Raw genomic sequence first — 18,126 nt, 5'->3', positions numbered from 1 at the left:
TAGGCCCAGAAAGGTCTTAAATTCGGAGACCGTAATAGGTTTTCCATTTCTGGCAAGCGTCAAATGGGGATAAGTGGCGATAAGTAGACCAACATACAAATTGTTTTAGTCCACAATAGATCTCTACAAATCTTACGTGAAAAACAGCGAATTAGAATCAACCATTTCCACCTGAATTCTGGGTTGGCCAGTGAATAGGGAAAGTACGGGTGCTGTAGAAGTCGTGGGCTCCCAATTAGGACTTGCAAATGCAGAAGGAAGGGCACTATGGGCTCGATAGGCCTGTCTTTGTCTTCTTGGTGGCTGTGGGACACTAGTTGTGCGAGCCACCTCACCAGCTTGAACTGCACTTATGGGACTCGCCACGTCACCACGTGATACTGCAGTGCTGGTTTGACTACGACCAGGATGTACTAGGCTGCTAGTGCTTGTCAGTTCACCAGAAGGATGAGCAGCACTATTACTGGCTCTCTGCTCCATACGAGGCCCTGTGGTTCTTGCACCTCAACAACAGCAAAAGAACGCGGTCGGTTACGCCTGACCTTGGCAGGGACTACTATTCCGTCATCAGAGCTATCTGTCAGGGTGCTGCTGCTGTCTACGGGTTTGTAGTCTGAGCCTGAATCTGACAGATGGGCAAGTTACTCTTCACTCTCATCTGTCATGCTCTTAAACGTGTAGGCCTCTAAACTAGTGTACCTTTTATTTGACATTTTGGCCTCTAAATTTACTGGTATACTAGTGAGACTCGAAGTAAAAAAACAAAAAAAACAAACACCTGTCAGCGACTGTTTCCAAAGTAACCAAAAAAACTGTTAGCAGTCACAGGGATCAAGCCTGTCTCTGTGAACACTGCAGTTATGTGTTTAGTAAGTGACAGTGATCAATTGATACTACACTTGGGTGGGCTGGGCGGAGGGGCTAAACACAGGTGCTAGCAGGTATCTGGGCTGATCCCGCTTACACTGCATTTTTGGCAAACCTAAACTACTGGGGACGCTAGTATGGATCAGACACTATACTAAGGGAGGTGTATGGTGCGCGTGTGGGTGTTAGCGCTACTGGCACTAATCTGACGCTGCCTGGGGCAACGTAGATCCTGACTGACGCTAAAACCTGATATCACCTGCCGGGTGATCAGGGGGTTAAACATTTATTTAGGTAATATACGGCAGGTGCCCTGACGCTAAAAAAACAAAACAACTAACCTACCAGTGTCACTTGTGACACTAATACAGTGATCAATGATGACGGAGTGATCAAGGGGTTAAACCTTTATTGGGGGGTCCCTATACCTATCTGGGGCTACTAATAAGTACCCTAACGCTGATTAGTGTCACTAATGACACCAGTACAGTGATCAAAAAAAATATGAACACTGCACTGGGTGAAGGGGTTAACTGGGGGGGGGGGAATCGGAAAGTGACAAGTGTGCCTACGTGCCAGTGTAGTGTTGGTGCAACTTACTCTGAGATGTTCCACGAGAATTCCACGAGAAGAGATGACATTACTTCCCCGTCTGTGTTTACACTTACGCAGGCAGGAGAAGATTTCATTTGTCAGGACTAATCAGCAGGTCCAATGGAGGGGTGTTCCTCTTATGGGACTTTAAATGGGAAAAAAGCTACTTTAAAGTGGTAAAAAGTATGTGGTTTATTTTAAACAAGGTGAGAAAAAATGTAAATATTACAAATCTACAATCACAGAAAAAAAAAATAGTACAGGATGCAAAATATACCAAAAAGTGCAATACAATATGGAAAAGTCACAATCTTTAAGCTCCATTAGACATGCAAACTACATGTACGGAGAATACCCAACGCGTTTCGAGTAAAAACTCTTCTTCAGGGTCATTGATTGAAAACAGCATGGTACAGATGTGTCTGCAATTAAGGGAATACTTTATGAGCAAATAAACAAAAAAAGAAGGTACAAAACATTCACATAAATATATATAGCAGAAAGATTATTCATTATAAAAGGATTTTTTGTATGAGGATCAGTACTGACCATAAAGTATTGCTTGAGAGCATTATAGGTTCCTGCATCCATGTAGGAAACATATTAAAAAACAGGGAGGAGAAAAAACCGTCAGCGACAGCTAACCACTGATCCTAATACAATATAATGTAGTGCTAAAAAGTACTGTGAAAAACACATGTGACATGTCATAAAAAAGAAAATAAATAAAGTCCAAATACTAAGTGAATATAAAGAGTCCTTAGAATCCACATAGGACATAGGATGTGATGTTTCACATAATATGGAAGCTAAAGAGTGATCTTGAAGACATCTTAAGGCAGTGGATTCTAGGTAGAAACGAACAAGATGGGTACTCTTACCGAAACCATGAGGTCATACGTGCATATAGAGATAGATGGATCCCCACAGGTCTACCAGCTGTTGAAATTACTGTAGGTCCCCTGGTCATAGGAGGAATGATCCGTATCGTCAACATGATTCCAATTTCTCCGGGTTCCCGATGGAATGGACAGAAAAAATCAACTCCAACCAAAAACAAGGATGGTAGGTAAGGCCGAACTCATATAGAGGATCACATAGGGGACAAAAAAGAACAGCTTCCCATAGTGTAGATGAAAAATATCAGATGGCTGTTTATTGACATAAAATCAGCGAACACAGGGTATAAAATATACTTTTAAAATAAAAACGTGATCACATAAAAGAAAGCAATACAGGGAACATGACTACCATGCCCTACGCATTTCGTCCCATAGGACTTCAACAGGGGCATCTTTTATGTGATCACGTTTTTATTTTAAAAGTATCAGCCATCTGATATTTTTCATTTACACTATGGGAAGCTGTTCTTTGGAATTGGAATTGTGATACGGATCATTCCTCCTATGACCAGAGGACCTACAGTAATTTCAACGGCTGGTAGACCTGTGGGGATCCATCTATCTCTATATGCACGTATGACCTCATGGTTTCGGTAAGAGTACCCATCTTGTTAGTTTCTACCTAGAATCCACTGCCCTAGGATATCTTCAAGATCACTCTTTTGCTTCCATATTATGTGAAACATCACATCCTATGTCCTATGTGGATTCTAAGGACTCTTTATATTCACTTAGTATTTGGACTTTATTTATTTTCTTTTTTATCACTTGTCACATGTGTTTTTCACAGTACTTTTTAGCGCTACATTATATTTTTTAGTTTTATTTATGAATTTGGTTATGTTCATATGTAGCTGCTGGTTTTCACATTAATTTTTTTGGTTAGTGCAATATTTTCCTCCTTCCACTGATCCTAATGCTTGCTCCTGGACTGGATTGAGGAGGGCCGCGTGCGTCAGGCCCGGAGGGGCCCGAGTGGAGAGAGGGAATTCCCCACAGAGGGCGCGACACCTTGTAAAAGTGGTGCTTCTTGGGGAGTCGCCCTCTACACCCTAGAATGGGAGAGGGATATGAGAAAGAATAAGCAGAACTAATATGAGAGGCCATAGATGCCCAGAACCCGAAAGTACATAACCCTCTAGGTTAAATGCTGTATACATACCTGGGGACACATCCTAATGTTGGGGTATAGGGTCCTGCTGGACAGTGATGAAGATTGGGGGCAACAGTTGCTCCACTCAACACGAAGTATGGTGGCTACCAGTGAGGGGAGTGGAAAGGGAGACACAGAGAGGTATGAGAGATGGTCCCAGTGTGGGGAAATTGGTAAGGTATACCTAGCTCCCTATACAACCCCGACTGCCGATGTAGGCAAAAAGTGGACCGGGCACAGGGTCCGGTGAAGGACTGGAATACCAGTCTGAAATATAAAGGATGGAAAGAAAAAATGAGTAACTGTGAAGGCTAAATGTGGATGGAAAGACAGAACGGTAAAGAAGTCGGGATACTGGGGATGACAGTTCCCCAGTATGCACATCTCTAGAGAGGGCCCCTGAGAAAAATAAAGGTAGCAGTAACAACCAACAGGAGTTACCTCAGAAGGAGTCCCAGGCTGAGAGGCATGGAATGGCGGTGGTGGATGTCCTAGTGCAGTAGCAGCACAGATCCAGGATTGATGCAGAGGGTAGTGAAAGAGTATTTATGGGGTAATGGGCGGGCTGGCCTGTCCCGCCGTAATCAGCGGGAACAACATACAGGTGTCTGAAGAGACGCCCCCCCCCCCCCCGAGCCAGTGGCGCGTGCACCAGCCCCCGTGGTGATCGCGCCCAGAAGTGTACACACCCACACGTGCAACCCCTGGCACATTGACGTCAGGCGCAGGGGGCGGGGACTCACGCCCGTGTCAGAGGCCCACAATGCAGAAACGGAAGAGCGGGTCAGAGGAGCAACGCCCGGACTCCCGTAATGGGGATGCCGCCAGCAGCGAAAACATCACCGCAGGCGGCACCCCTGCATCGAGTGGGGAAGACACACAATGGGAGAACCCCCAGCCAGAATAGGCCCCCCGGGTTCCTGGTTGGCAGAGCCAGAGGTGCAGGCATGGTGTGGCATATAGAAAAACAGAGGCAGGTGGAACAAGAGAGGTGTCAGAAAGACAGAGAGGAAGAAAGGGGGAAATACAGAAGGAAGCAGTAAGAAAAAGGAGGAATGAAAGTATGAGAAAAAAAAGGGGGAGGGAGAGAAGGGGAACACTGTACTAAATGGGCATGTGAAAATATAAAACATGGAGAATTCAATGGACAATGAAGAAAATTATTAAATGGAGGATATGGATATATGCAATAAAAGCCAATAAAATATGTACAAAGGAGGATGTGGATGAGAAGGCTAGAGAGGCAAATCATGGGGTTCCCATTCCGAGCCATCAGATGAAAAGCCTTCCAAAAAGGGTCTGTAGGAAATGGAGGTGTTGAGACCTGGAGGTTGGGTGGCGTTAAGTCTAAAAATCCACCTCTGTTCGGCGCAAGTTTTTTTTTTTATTAAATATTTTTTTCTTTTTATCCCTTAAGAAAATACATTTGGTTTCTATTCTATGTAACCACATTTCATAAATCATGTACATGTCATTATACAACAAAAGTAAATTAGAAATACATAAAGAATAACCACAAGAATAGAAACGATCTGTTCTCTCTCCATTATCTGCCTTCCCTTTCTCACCCCTCATCCCATGCATACCTCTCATTCTTCTTTCATTCGCCCACTTTCATCCCATCGTTCCTTAGTCACCTACATTTATTCTGGGGTACTCCACCTCTAGCCATTGCTTCCATATTTTTTCAAATTTCTTGTAATTACTCCTCTTCTTATATATATATATATATATATATATATTTCTCTTTCTCCTTGTTAAATCTTTTTATTGAATTTCAAGAGAAAAAAAAAAGGGAAGTTTACAGATCATAACGAGCATCATATCACGAGTATCGTAAATTAACAATATAGTTATAATCAGGTATTGATCACATAGATTAGGTATGTTATAAGTGAAAGTATAAGTAACATAGAGATTGTATACTATAATATTATAAGTACTGAACTAAATCAGGAACGAACTATATGAGAGAATTAATGAAATATACCTCCAGATCACCTGTCCACCCCAAATGGGTTCAAGCTGTGAACAGGTGGGGGCAGATATAATTAAAAAGAAACTCTTTTCCTGGTTAACTTTAGCTCAGCACAACCAGTATTTAAAGAAAGTTTTGAAGAATAGACTCTCTAAAAGAGAGATCGATTCTCTATGTTGATGAGAAATAAACCAACTTTTGAAATATAAAACATAAATAAAAGAAAAAAAGAAGAAGAGGGATAGAAAAGGAGGAAAAGAGAGAAGAAAAGGGATGAAATGAAAACTCTCGAGGTAGTGACCGGGTACATGACATGAATCAATAGCACAACAGCGATACACAAGGATTTTATTGTGGGAACAGCAATGACTGGTCAAAATCAGAAGGAAAGAAATGTTTAACCCATGGTTGCCAAATCATGTGAAATTTACTAATATTATTGTTTTCAATAGCTGTCATTTTATCAAAAATGAGAGCTTTGTTCAGTCTGTGTTTGGCTTCCGCTATGGTTTGTTTAGCTGCCGTATTAATATAAACAAGTAGTTTGAATTGTGTCCGTGTGAGTGAATCTGGTTTGAGATTTAAAAGTGCAATAGCTGGGTCTGGGGCAATATAGATATCTAAAGCTTTAGAGGCCATTACAAATATGTTATTGCAAAATTCTTGCACCACCGGACAATCCCACCATATATGAAAATGAGTACCAGGAGAGGAGCAACCTCTAAAATAATGATTAGGGTAAGATGGAGAAAATTTTGCAATCCCTGCTGGTACTAGGTACCATCGTGCCAGAACTTTAAAGTTAGTTTCCAAAGCATAACAGTTGGGAGATGATGATTTAGTAGCTAACCAAATGTTGAACCAGTCATTGTTGTTAAATATTCGACCCAAATCCTGTGCCCATTTAACAGAATATGATGGAAGTACCTCATTGGGGGTAGTAATTAGGGTTTGGTACACATATGAAATTAAACCTTTAACATGTGGGTCACTTATGCAAATATGTTCAAATTTAGACATCTGACTAAGTGCTAAACCTGACCCAATAAGAGACATATAGAATTTTTAAATTTGTAGATATCGAAATATCTCATTGTTTGAGAGCCCGTAGTTTGTACATAGCATAGGGAATGTTTGAAAGGTATTTGAGGATAAAAGCTTATAGAATCTAGTCAGATTAGTAGAAGACCATGCTGAAAAAGATTTTGGAAATGTCCATGCAGGATAAAAAGATGGATTCCCTAGAAAGGAAAGAAGTGGATTATGTACTGATTGTAATTTACATGAACTACCAAATCTATCCCAGATAACCAATGAATGTTTTGTGATAGGATTAATCAGATGCGATCTGTCCTTTGGCTGAATCCATAGTAGATTGGCCACTGATATGGGGTCACAATCAATGGCTTCAATAAATACCCATAAAGGTATGTCTTCTGTTGAATGATATTTAGGGAGTATTGATAGTTGAGCTTCAAAGTAGTAAGAAGCGAAGTTAGGTAGCCCCAAGCCTCCACTGGTTTTACTAAGATATAAAGTGGATTTAGGTATATGGGGTTTAATATTCTTCCAAATAAAAGACATAATTCTACACTGTGCGAGTCGTAAAAAATATGAAGGTATGGAAATGAGAAGTACCCTATATAAATATAAAAACTTAGGTAGTATTGACATTTTTATTGCGTTAATCTGACCCATCCATGATAGTGGTAGTGCGGACCAAAGATCAGAAAGTGAGGATGTAAGGTGTACACCTAAATATGGTAATTGGCGATCAACCCAATTGAAAGGTAGAGAGGATTGAGCCTGTAATAGGTCAGAGTGTTTTATAGAAATATTCAATGCATTTGATTTGGGGGGGGTATACAAAGAGACCGGAAATATGTGAAAATGTATCCAATATTCGCAGAAGAATTGGGGCAGAAATGTGGGGATGAGATAGATAAATAAGTATGTCATCCGCATAAAGACACAGTTTATGGTGATGCTCACCTAGTTCAATAACTTTGATATCTGGGTTAGATCTAATTAATTGTGCCAAAGGTTCCATAAGTAGGGCAAAAAGTAGTGGGGATAAGGGACAACCCTGTCTTGTGCCTCTTATGATGTCTATTATTGCTGATTTATAACCTGCATATTTAATATACGCCCTGGGATTGTTATAGAGGGAAGAGATCCAAGTCAGGAAATTATTGCCAAAACCCAATTTCTTGAGAGTAAATTGCATATAAGGCCAGGTGACTGAGTCAAAAGCCTTACTGATATCCAAAGATAGAAGGCAAGTTGGGATACATCTGTTTTTAGCGGCTTGAATAAGTAATAGTGTTCTTCTAATATTGTCTCCTGCCTGTCTCTTGGGTATAAAACCCGTTTGGTCTTGATGAATTAGGTGACCTATAAAATTATTCAAACGAGACGCAAGGACCTTAGCTAATATTTAAATGTCTAAGTTAAGGAGAGAAATGGGATGATAATTAGACCAGATAGTTAAATCTGATCGTGGTTTAGGTAACAGAACTATAATAGAAGATAATGACTCAGGCTGAAATAAATGACCCGGCAGAAGGGAGTTGAAGGCTCTGGTTAAGACTGGTGTTAAAATATGCTCAAAGTTTTTATAATACGATGCCGAGTAGCCATCGGGGCCAGGCCTTTTATGTAATTTTAGTCCCTTTATAGCAGTCTGAACCTCATTAGTAGTAATAGGGCTTTCTAGTCTCTCTCTTTGTTCAATATCAAGGGTAGTGATGGACGAACTTCCGATGGGACATTTCGCGAACGCGGACCGCGAACTCGGCCGATAGTTTGCAAACCGTAATGTTCGCGACGGGCCCCATTGAATTCAATGGGAGGCGAACTTTGCAAACCTACAGGTCAAATTTGCAGCCACAAAATAATTACTAGCTGTGCAAACATAGTCCCACCACATGGCCAATGACATAGCACATGTATGAGGTGAATCTGGGATCGACAACTACAAGCATTCTTTTTTTATATGTGAAATTGTGACAATTCAGGACTGTGTAGCGCATGTAGGCAATGGAGGAGAGGGAAGGTCAGGGTAGGCAAAGAATAGGGTGCAGGAGATGATCACCAGCAGCGTGACATACAGCAATGACACCTGCACTGTGATAGAGTGATCTGACACCAGCACCGTGATAGAGAGCACTGACATCAGCAGCATGACATACAGCAATGACACCTGCACCATGATAGAGTGATCTGACACCAGCACCGTGATAGAGAGCAATGACATCAGCAGCGTGACATAAAGCACTGACACCAGCACCGTGATATACAGCACTGACACCAGCACCGTGATATACAGCACTGACATCAGCAGCGTGACATACAGCAATGACACCTGCACCGTGATAGAGTGATCTGACACCAGCACCGTGATAGAGAGCACTGACATCAGCAGCGTGACATACAGCAATGACACCTGCACTGTGATAGAGTGATCTGACACCCGCACCGTGATAGAGAGCACTGACATCAGCAGCGTAACATACAGCAATGACTCCTGCACCGTGATAGAGTGATCTGACACCAGCACCGTGATAGAGAGCACTGACATCAGCAGCGTGACATAAAGCACTGACACCAGCACCGTGATATACAGCACTGACACCAGCACCGTGATATACAGCACTGACACCTGCACTGTAAGCAGCCCCAGGAGGAAGTCTGCATAGCACAGGGATGGTGGGAGCCCCTCATAATGAGCATAGCACAGGGATGGTGGGAGCCCCTCATAATATGCACAGCAGAGGTACAGCCCCAGGAGGAAGTCAGCGCAGCACAGGGATGGTGGGAGCCCCTCATAATAAGCAGCCCCAGGAGGATGTCAGCATAGCACAGGGATGGTGGGAGCCCCTCATAATAAGCAGCCCCAGGAGGATGTCAGCATAGGACAGGGATGGTGGGAGCCCCTCATAATAAGCAGCCCCAAGAGGAAGTCAGCACAGCACAGGGATGGTAGGAGCCCCTCATAATAAGCAGCCCCAGGAGGATGTCAGCATAGCACAGGGATGGTGGGAGCCCCTCATAATAAGCAGCCCCAGGAGGATGTCAGCATAGCACAGGGATGTCAGGAACCCCTCATAATAAGCAGCCCCAGGAGGAAGTCAGCACAGCACAGGGATGGCGGGAGCCCCTCGTAATAAGCAGCCCCAGGAGGATGTCAGCATAGCACAGGGATGGTGGGAGCCCCTCATAATAAGCAGCCCCAGGAGGAAGTCAGCACAGCACAGGGATGGTGGGAGCCCCTCATAATGAGCATAGCACAGGGATGGTGGGAGCCCCTCATAATATGCACAGCAGAGGTACAGCCCCAGGGGGAATTCAGCACAGCACAGGGATGGTGGGAGCCCCTCATAATAAGCAGCCCCAGTAGAAATATGACACCGCTCAACCTCTTCAAACAGGAGGGTAAGGGCATATAGTACGGTGTGCTTTTTTTGGACAAGGAAGTGAGCCAAATGAAGAAAGAAGGTCTGTGTGCTCGATTAAAAAAATTGTTTATAGACATATACATGGTCTACTGGTCACATGTGTTGAATTCCTCCGAGATCCATGCCTCATTCATTTTTAGAAATGTGAGGTAGTTAACACTGTCGTGAGCTAGGCAAGTACGCTTATCGGTCACGATCCCCCTGCTGCGCTGAACGTCCTTTCGGACAGGACACTGGACGAGGGGCAAGCCAACAGTTCGATTGCAAATTGGGCAAGCTCTGGCCAGAGGTCAAGCCTGCCCACCCAGTAGTCCAGGGGTTCATCACTCCTCAGAGCGTCCACATCGGCCGTTAACCCGATGTAGTCGGACACCTGACGGTCTAGGCGTTCCCCGATGCTGGATCCGGATGACACCTGTCGATGGGTCGGCTGAAAGAATGACCTCATATCCGAAGTCACCAACACATCTTCAAAAGAATGCAGCATTTCTCGAAGCAAGGCCAGAAGTGCTCCATTCTGACAGCCCTCTGTGACGGCGGTAACATTTCCGCTATTTTGTGTTTGTACCGGGGGTCTAAGTACGTTGCCACCCAGTACTGGTCCTTGACCCTTATGCTTTTTATACGGGGGTCTCTATTAAAACACTGGAGCATGAAGGCCCCCATTTGCACTAAACTGGAAGCGGTGTGGTGGCCTGGCTCCTGCTCATCATCCAGGATAATGTCGTCCTCTTCATTCTCCTCTCCCCATCCACGCACAACAACAGGGATCCCAGAAAGGTTTAAAGCATGCTCTTCTTACTCCTCCTCATCCGCCCCGGCACCATCCTCCTCTGACTCCTTTTCAGACTCCTGTTGTTCACTTGTCTCAGATAGAGTAGCCCCCCGGGAATTCATCCAGCATTGCAACTTCCTCATCTTCCCGCTCCTGCTCCTCCACAGCCTGATCAATGACACGACGCAATGCACGCTCCATAAAGAAGGCATAAGGTACCATGTCACTGATGGTGCCATGGCTGCGACTGACCAGTTTGGTGATCTCCTCAAATGGTCGCAGTAGTCTGCATGCATTGCGCATGAGCAGCCACTGGCGCGGTGAAAAAAACCCCAGCTCCCCAGAACCTGTTCTGCCGCAGGTAGACATTAACTGCACGTTTCTGCTGGAGCAGCCTATCAAGCATATAGAAGGTTGAGTTCCATCGCGTCGGGAAATCGCAAATAAGACGTCTGACCGGCAGATTGTGTCGCCGCTGCATGTCAGCAAGGCGAGCCATGGCCGTGTAAGATCTTCTGAAATGGGCCAAGATTTTCCTTGCCTGCCGCAAGATGTTCTGGACCCCAGGGTATTTGCCAACGAATCGCTGCATGACCAAGTTTAAGACGTGTGCCATGCATGGCACGTACGTAATTTTGCCCTGTTTCAATGCGCTAAGCAGATTGGCACCGTTGTCACACACCATTTTACCAACTGTCAAATTGAGCGGTGTTAGCCACTGATCTGCCTGTGAACGCAAAGCTGAAAGGAGTGCCAGGCCAGTGTGGCTCTTGGCTTCCAGGCACAACAGACGCAGCACGGCATGGCAACGTCTCACCTGGCATGTCGAATAGGTTCTGGGGAGCTTGGGCGGCGCAGCGGAAGAGACGCTAGCAGCGGAAAAGGAGGAGTCAGCCGAGGAGGAGAGGGAGGAGGATGGAGTAGGAGGAGGATTAAAAGAGCCAGGCCTGCATGCAATCCGTGGCGGTAAAATCAAATCTACACGGGTGCCACGGGTTACATGCTTGACGGCCGTCAGAAGGTTCACCCAGTGGGCAGTAAAAGTGATATACCTTCCCTGCCCGTGTTTGCTAGACCATGTGTCTGTGGTCAGATGTATCTTGGCACCGACACTGTGTGCCAGAGATACATTCACTTGCTGCTGAACATGGCCATATAACTCTGGGATGCCCTTCTCCGAGAAGTACTTCCTTCCTGGGACCTTCCATTGTGGTGTTCCAATCAGCGGCGGATTCAAGGGGGGGCAACGGGGCAATTGCCCCCTCCGAGAATATTCCGCGGGTACCAGCGCAGCTGGTTCCACGGGTGCCAGCGCTGAGTGGACGGGTGAGGGGGGGCAGCTGGGTGGCTTAGGAGGGCTGCTGGCCAATCAGGAAGCCAGCGGGCAGGGTAGCAGGGAGATGACATCATCTCTCACTGCCCTGCATCCCTCCAGTTCCGCCCTCACTGTGCGGGAAGCTGTGTGCAGCAGAGAGATTACATCATCTCTCTGCTGCCTATCTTCACTCTGGACTCAACAAAAGAACACCTTAGCAGAAAAGTGACACAGTAGGTGACAATCCGCAATGTGTGGCAGGCTACGTGGCAAGTGGCAATCTGCAATGTGTGGCAGGCTATGTGGCAAGTGGCAATCCGCAATGTGTGGCAGGCTACGTGGCAATTCGCAATGTGTGGCAGGTGACGTGGCAAGTGACAATCCACAATGTGTGGGAGGTGACGTGGCAAGTGGCAATCCGCAATGTGTGGCAGACGACGTGGCAAGTGACAATCAGCAATGTGTGGCAGGTGATGTGGCAAGTGACAATCCGCAATGTGTGGCAGACTACGTGGCAAGTGGCAATCCGCAATGTGTGGCAGGCGATGTGGCAAGTGACAATCCGCAATGTGTGGCAGGCTACGTGGCAAGTGACAATCAGCAATGTGTGGCAGGTGACGTGGCAAGTGACAATCCGCAATGTGTGGCAGACTACGTGGCAAGTGGCAATCCGCAATGTGTGGCAGACGACGTGGCAAGTGACAATCAGCAATGTGTGGCAGGTGAAGTGGCAAGTGACAATCCGCAATGTGTGGCAGACTACGTGGCAAGTGGCAATCCTCAATGTGTGGCAGGCGACGTGGCAAGTGACAATCCGCAATGTGTGGCAGGCTACGTGGCAAGTGACAATCAGCAATGTGTGGCAGGTGACGTGGCAAGTAACAATCCACAATGTGTGGCAGACTACGTGGCAAGTGGAAATCCGCAATGTGTGGCAGGCGACGTGGCAAGTCACAATCCGCAATGTGTGGCAGGCTACGTGGCAAGTGACAATCAGCAATGTGTGGCAGGTGACGTGGCAAGTGACAATCCGCAATGTGTGGCAGACTACGTGGCAAGTGGCAATCCGCAATGTGTGGCAGGTGATGTGGCAAGTGACAATCCGCAATGCGTGGCAGACTACATGGCAAGTGGCAATCCGCAATGTGTGGCAGGCGACGTGGCAAGTGGCAATCCGCAATGTGTGGCAGATGACGTGGCAAGTGACAATCCGCAATGTGTGGCAGACGATGTGGCAAGTGACAATCCGCAATCTGTGGCAGGCTACGTTGCAAGTGACAATCTGCAATGTGTGGCAGGCTACGTGGCAACCCGCAATGTGTGGCAGGCTACGTGGCAAGTGACAATCCGCAATGTGTGGCAGGCTACGTGGCAAGTGCAATCCGCAATGTGTGGCAAGTGACGTGGCAAGTGACAATCCGCAATGTGTGGCAGGCTACGTGGCAAGTAACAATCCGCATTTGGTGACAAGTGACGTGGCAAGTGGCAATCCGCAATGTGTGGCAGGTGACGTGGCAAGTGGCAATCCGCAATGTGTGGCAGGCTACGTGGCAAGTGACAATCCGCAATGTGTGGCAGGCTACGTGGCAAGTGACAATCCGCAATGTGTGGCAGGTGACGTGGCAAGTGACAATCCACAATGTGTGGCAGGCTATGTGGCAAGTAACAGTCCGCATTTGGTGACAAGTGACGTGGCAAGTGGCAATCCGCAATGTGTGGCAGGTGACGTGGCAAGTAACAATTGGCATTTGGTGACAAGTGACGTGGCAAGTGACAATCCACGTTTGGTGGCAGGCGACATGGCAAAAGACACCCTCAGGGCTCCCATTGATTCTGCATTATGGTGAGTTGAACCATTTAATTTTATATTACAATGTATTAATAGAAATAATGTGCTTCAATCATCCTGACACCATAACAGCCATGGTGCCGTAATGATTGAAGTGCCAATACCAGCCATTTCCCATATAAATTGCCCCCAAAAAAACATATTTTATAGAAGTGCCCCTCCCGAGGCTAGACTCTGGATCCGCCTCTGGTTCCAATGGCCCCAAATTTGCGAAAGGCCTCCGAGTCCACCAGTTTATATGGCAGTAGTTGGGGGGCTATCAGTTCTGACAAGCCAGCCGTCAACCGTTGGGCAAGAGGGTTATCCGGCGTCATTATTTTTTTACGCTCGAACATTAGGCCCACGGAAGCCTGCCTTTTTGCAGAAAAACGTGAGCTTGGCGTGATGGAAGGTGGAGTGGAGGACAATTGTGAGGAGAGAGGAGAAGTAGAAGACGAGGCTGGACGGTGAGAGCCTGGAGTGTGGCTTTGTGTGTTCCGTTGCTCCCACTGGGCTCGGTGATGGCTGCTCATGTGCCTTCTTAAGGCGGTCGTCCCTAGGTGAGTGTTGGGCTTACCGCGACTAATGCGTTGACTGCAAAGATTGCAGATGGCAACACTATTGTCAGCAGCGGACACGTTAAAAAAAGCCCACACTGCGGAGCCATGTGCCGGCGTCCTGGGAGCGCCAGATGTGACCGTACATGGTCGATACTTCACTCCTGATACATTAGCAGTCTGCTTTGTCCCTCCTGTGCAATGCAAGTTATTCCTGCTTCTCCTCCCTATCTGCTTGTCCATATCTCCCTCTGAACTCCCCTCCTCTTCCTCTCTTGTGGGCACCCACGTGACATCACTAGACACGTCATCATCAACGTCACCTTCCCCACCGCTATAAGTAGAGATCTTGGAGTAGGCAGCAACACCGGGGACCAACCTCCTCCTTGGGCTGATCTGGGTACTGTCGTCAGACTGCTGAGTGGCGGTTCTTGCTACCTCCTCTTCCTGATCCAATGCCAAGAGTGGCTGCGCATCAGAAATGTCTTGATATGGATCAGAAAATAATTCCTGTGACTCAAGAGGAAGGTATGTGGTGGTGGTGGTGTTGTTGGTGGTAGTGTCTTTGGGGGACTATATATTGTGGACCTATACCAGTCCTTAAGGAACCGCAGACTATACCTCACTCAACCCTATGTACTGTAGTACCCTATACCTTACCAGTCCTTATAAAGGACCTTTGTGGAACTAGTAGGTTGTGAATGATTAGAAGACTGTACCTCGGGGGGCGTGACCGGAAGTCGACGGGAGCGGACGTGCTGTGCCAGAGCTCCGACACAGCCGCCGCTTCATCCGCCAGCATCGGGACGATCCGAGCGGGGAGAGAGCCCTGGACTCTCCCCGCTAAGTGCTAGAGCCCTCCCGCTCCATTCCGGGAGGTTTTTGTGGCTTTTCTCGGCCGATCGAGCCCTGTCCGGGCTTGCGGCCTACTTTCGCCCGCCGGACCGCCGCCGCCATCTTGGGGCCTACCCTTGCCCTGGACCTCCACGCCATCCCGGGGTCCCTGCAAGGAGGCTGAAGTCCCTCTGCGGCCACCGGGGATTGCGGTGACCGGCGGGGGTGACCTGGACCGTCCCTGAAGGCTCCGGCCATGCTGAGGCCTACTGCGGAGCCTCTTCCACACGAGGCCGGCCGCCATCTTTAGGCCTCGGGCCTACTCGACCTAACTGCCTAGCGGAGGTGCTAGTGACTGCCATGGAGAGGGGCTGCATCTACCCTCACCCCCCATCTGTTGTGCAACCTGCCAGGGGTCCCTGGAGAAATCCGTGCTGCTCTCTCCCACTGTGCTAGCCTCCACCTGGACTCAAAGATACAAGAAGCAGTGCTCTGCCATCTTATCAGGTACCTTTCTGCTACCAACCCCTCCACCATCCCCCCCGTGCCCCTGTCCCCCCCATGAACTCCTGGGCTGACTGTTGTGCCCTCACCTCACCCCCCCCCCGAATCTACCCACATCTCCCTGGCCCCCCCCTTCCACTCCTGTGCCCACTGATACAAGCCTATTGACTGCCAGAACATGTGAGCACCCCTTTGCTATGGCTACCATGTAATTTTGGGGCCATGCCCCCACCTCCGCCTTCCTGAGGCTCCCTCTCAGCAATTTTCAGCTTTACTACCTCCGGGAGCCGCATCCTCACCCCCTCAGCCCGACCGTGCACCTCATGGGGAAGATAGGAGATCAAAGAAAGTCCTACGCTTCTGTACTTCTCCCCCAAACCTCATCCACCATGGACCGTTATCTACATAAGTCCATCCCCTCCTCCCAAATGGAGGGAGACCCTGCATTAGACCCTTCAGCCCGCCATGAACCTGATTTGAACTGTCCGGACGCTCCCTCACCCATTCTTGACCAGGGGTCTCCTACTTTGCTGACGGCGGATGTCCTGGACGCTAAGCTCCAATCCCTGTTGAAAGCTATCACTCACTCCATTACTCAGGAAATTGGGAAACTGGCCAAAGAGCTGAGGGGTGAGATTGACCAACTGGGCGGCCGCACGGACACCCTAGAGACTAAGTTTGATGAACTGGTCCAATATGTTCAAGTGTTAGAAGACGATAACGCCGCTGTTAAACACTCTGTTTCTCAACTCCAAACACATCAAGAAGACCTCGAGAATCGTGAACGCAGGCAGAACCTGCGGATTAGAGGCATTCCTGAAGTGGTGGAAGACAGGGATCTCCGTTCCTACCTTCTCAGCCTGTTTAATGTGGTGGCCCACCGAATTCCAGATATTGATTGGCGACTAGACAGGGCCCATAGATCGCTGGCGCCTAAACCCCCTGCAGGTGCTAACCCGAGAGACGTGGTGGTTCGGTTCCACTACTTTGACAGTAAAGAAGCACTCACACTTGCCACTCGTAACCAACCTAAGCTGGACTTTAAAGGTGCCAAAATCCAAATCTTCAATGATCTTTCACCAATCACCTTGGCACGACGAAGAAATCTGCGTCCCTTGATGCTTCATCTTCAAACCCACAAGGTTCCATACAGATGGGGCTTCCCCTTTCGCCTCTCAGTGACTCGAGAAGGCACTCAGTTCTTTCTTCGTGACCTACATGAAAGCGACGCCTTTCTGCGTAGCCTTGGACTCCCCCCTCTCCCAGACGAAGAACCTACTCCACTTCCCTCTACACCTCGGCCGTCAGCACTTCCTGCCCGGATATGGACCCCAGTTCGACCAAAGCCTTCTAGATCCAACCTTACCCCTCAACGGAGACCTTCCTTCAAACCCCCGACTTGAGGGACACTGCATCGGAACAAGTCTGAGCTTACCTACCCCCCTAGATGGGGCCTTGTTGGATTCTCCATGGTGCAGTTTTATGTTATTATGCCATGGCGGATCCCCCGCACTTATTCCCCGACACCCATGGGGTGCACTGTTTATTGTTTAATGCTCTTTTTTTTTCTCACTGTTTGCAACTTCAGTACATTGCTTTTTGTCTGTTATGTTATTATACATTCTGTTGCTACGTTTGCTTTTGATAGGTGGCTGAATTGATTTTTCCAGCTATGGAAGGCGTGGGGTGGCCTATGGGCTCCTCACCCCCCCTACACTAGGTGGTCCTCGTGACCCCTGTTTTGGTCCCGGGCTCGGATCCGGGCTTCCTGGAGGTTATGTTCCTCCGGGTTTCTCTACGGATGTCGCTTTTATTTTTAGTTTTTCTTTATTTTTGTTGTTTTTTCCTTTTTTGTGGCTACTGCCCATGCAGTCTCCCCATAGGCTGTTTTTTTTTTGTGGTTTTTTTTTCTTAACGTTTTTAGTTTTTGTCTACAGCCTTTTTCCGGTGATTCACAGATCTTTGTGACACCGTTTATCTGTACACGAGTTTTTTCTGGGAAGTTCTTTTTTGTCAGGCCTCGGTCTCCTTTGGTTTCCTTGGTGACCGACTGCCACAATTTGCTAGATATATGTCAATGTCGATATTATTGTCGCACCACTATCTACCAAACTGTCAGGCTCTCCCCTTTTCTCTCCCCTGGTTTCTTCTTCTCCTTTTGCCTTCTCCTCCCTACTGCCTGGGACTCAACTTCCATTGACTGTTCTATGCTTCTCTCTCTGCTTTTTCACCTATCTCCTTTGATATGTCGTTGAACTTTTTTACCTGTAATGTGAAAGGTTTAAACTCTGTTTGGAAGAGGTGGTTGGCTCTGAAAGAGTTTAAAGCTTCTAAAGCGGACGTGATACTGATCCAGGAGACA

At 47.3% G+C, this 18,126-nt stretch overlaps 1 protein-coding gene across 2 annotated transcripts in view; it reads right to left on the bottom strand.

Moving 5' to 3' along the window:
- Nucleotides 1-1,635: 1,635 nt before the first annotated feature.
- Nucleotides 1,636-18,126, bottom strand: part of PIP4K2B (phosphatidylinositol-5-phosphate 4-kinase type 2 beta) — a 371,685-nt gene continuing 355,194 nt past the window's right edge. For both annotated transcript variants that reach the window (XR_013263536.1, XM_077459404.1), the window contains one exon: nt 1,636-1,883. Coding sequence is in view for 1 of the 2 variants with exons in the window: in XM_077459404.1 (XP_077315530.1) it covers nt 1,851-1,883 (33 nt within the window). In the remaining variant the exon portion in view is untranslated. The remainder of the gene's footprint in view (nt 1,884-18,126) is intronic.

Source organism: Lithobates pipiens, unplaced genomic scaffold (assembly GCF_037356315.1).
Source record: "Lithobates pipiens isolate NorthernLeopardFrog02 unplaced genomic scaffold, aLitPip1_a1.2 Scaffold_28, whole genome shotgun sequence".
NCBI lineage: Eukaryota > Metazoa > Chordata > Amphibia > Anura > Ranidae > Lithobates > Lithobates pipiens.
This window is presented reverse-complemented; position numbering and strand designations above follow the sequence as displayed.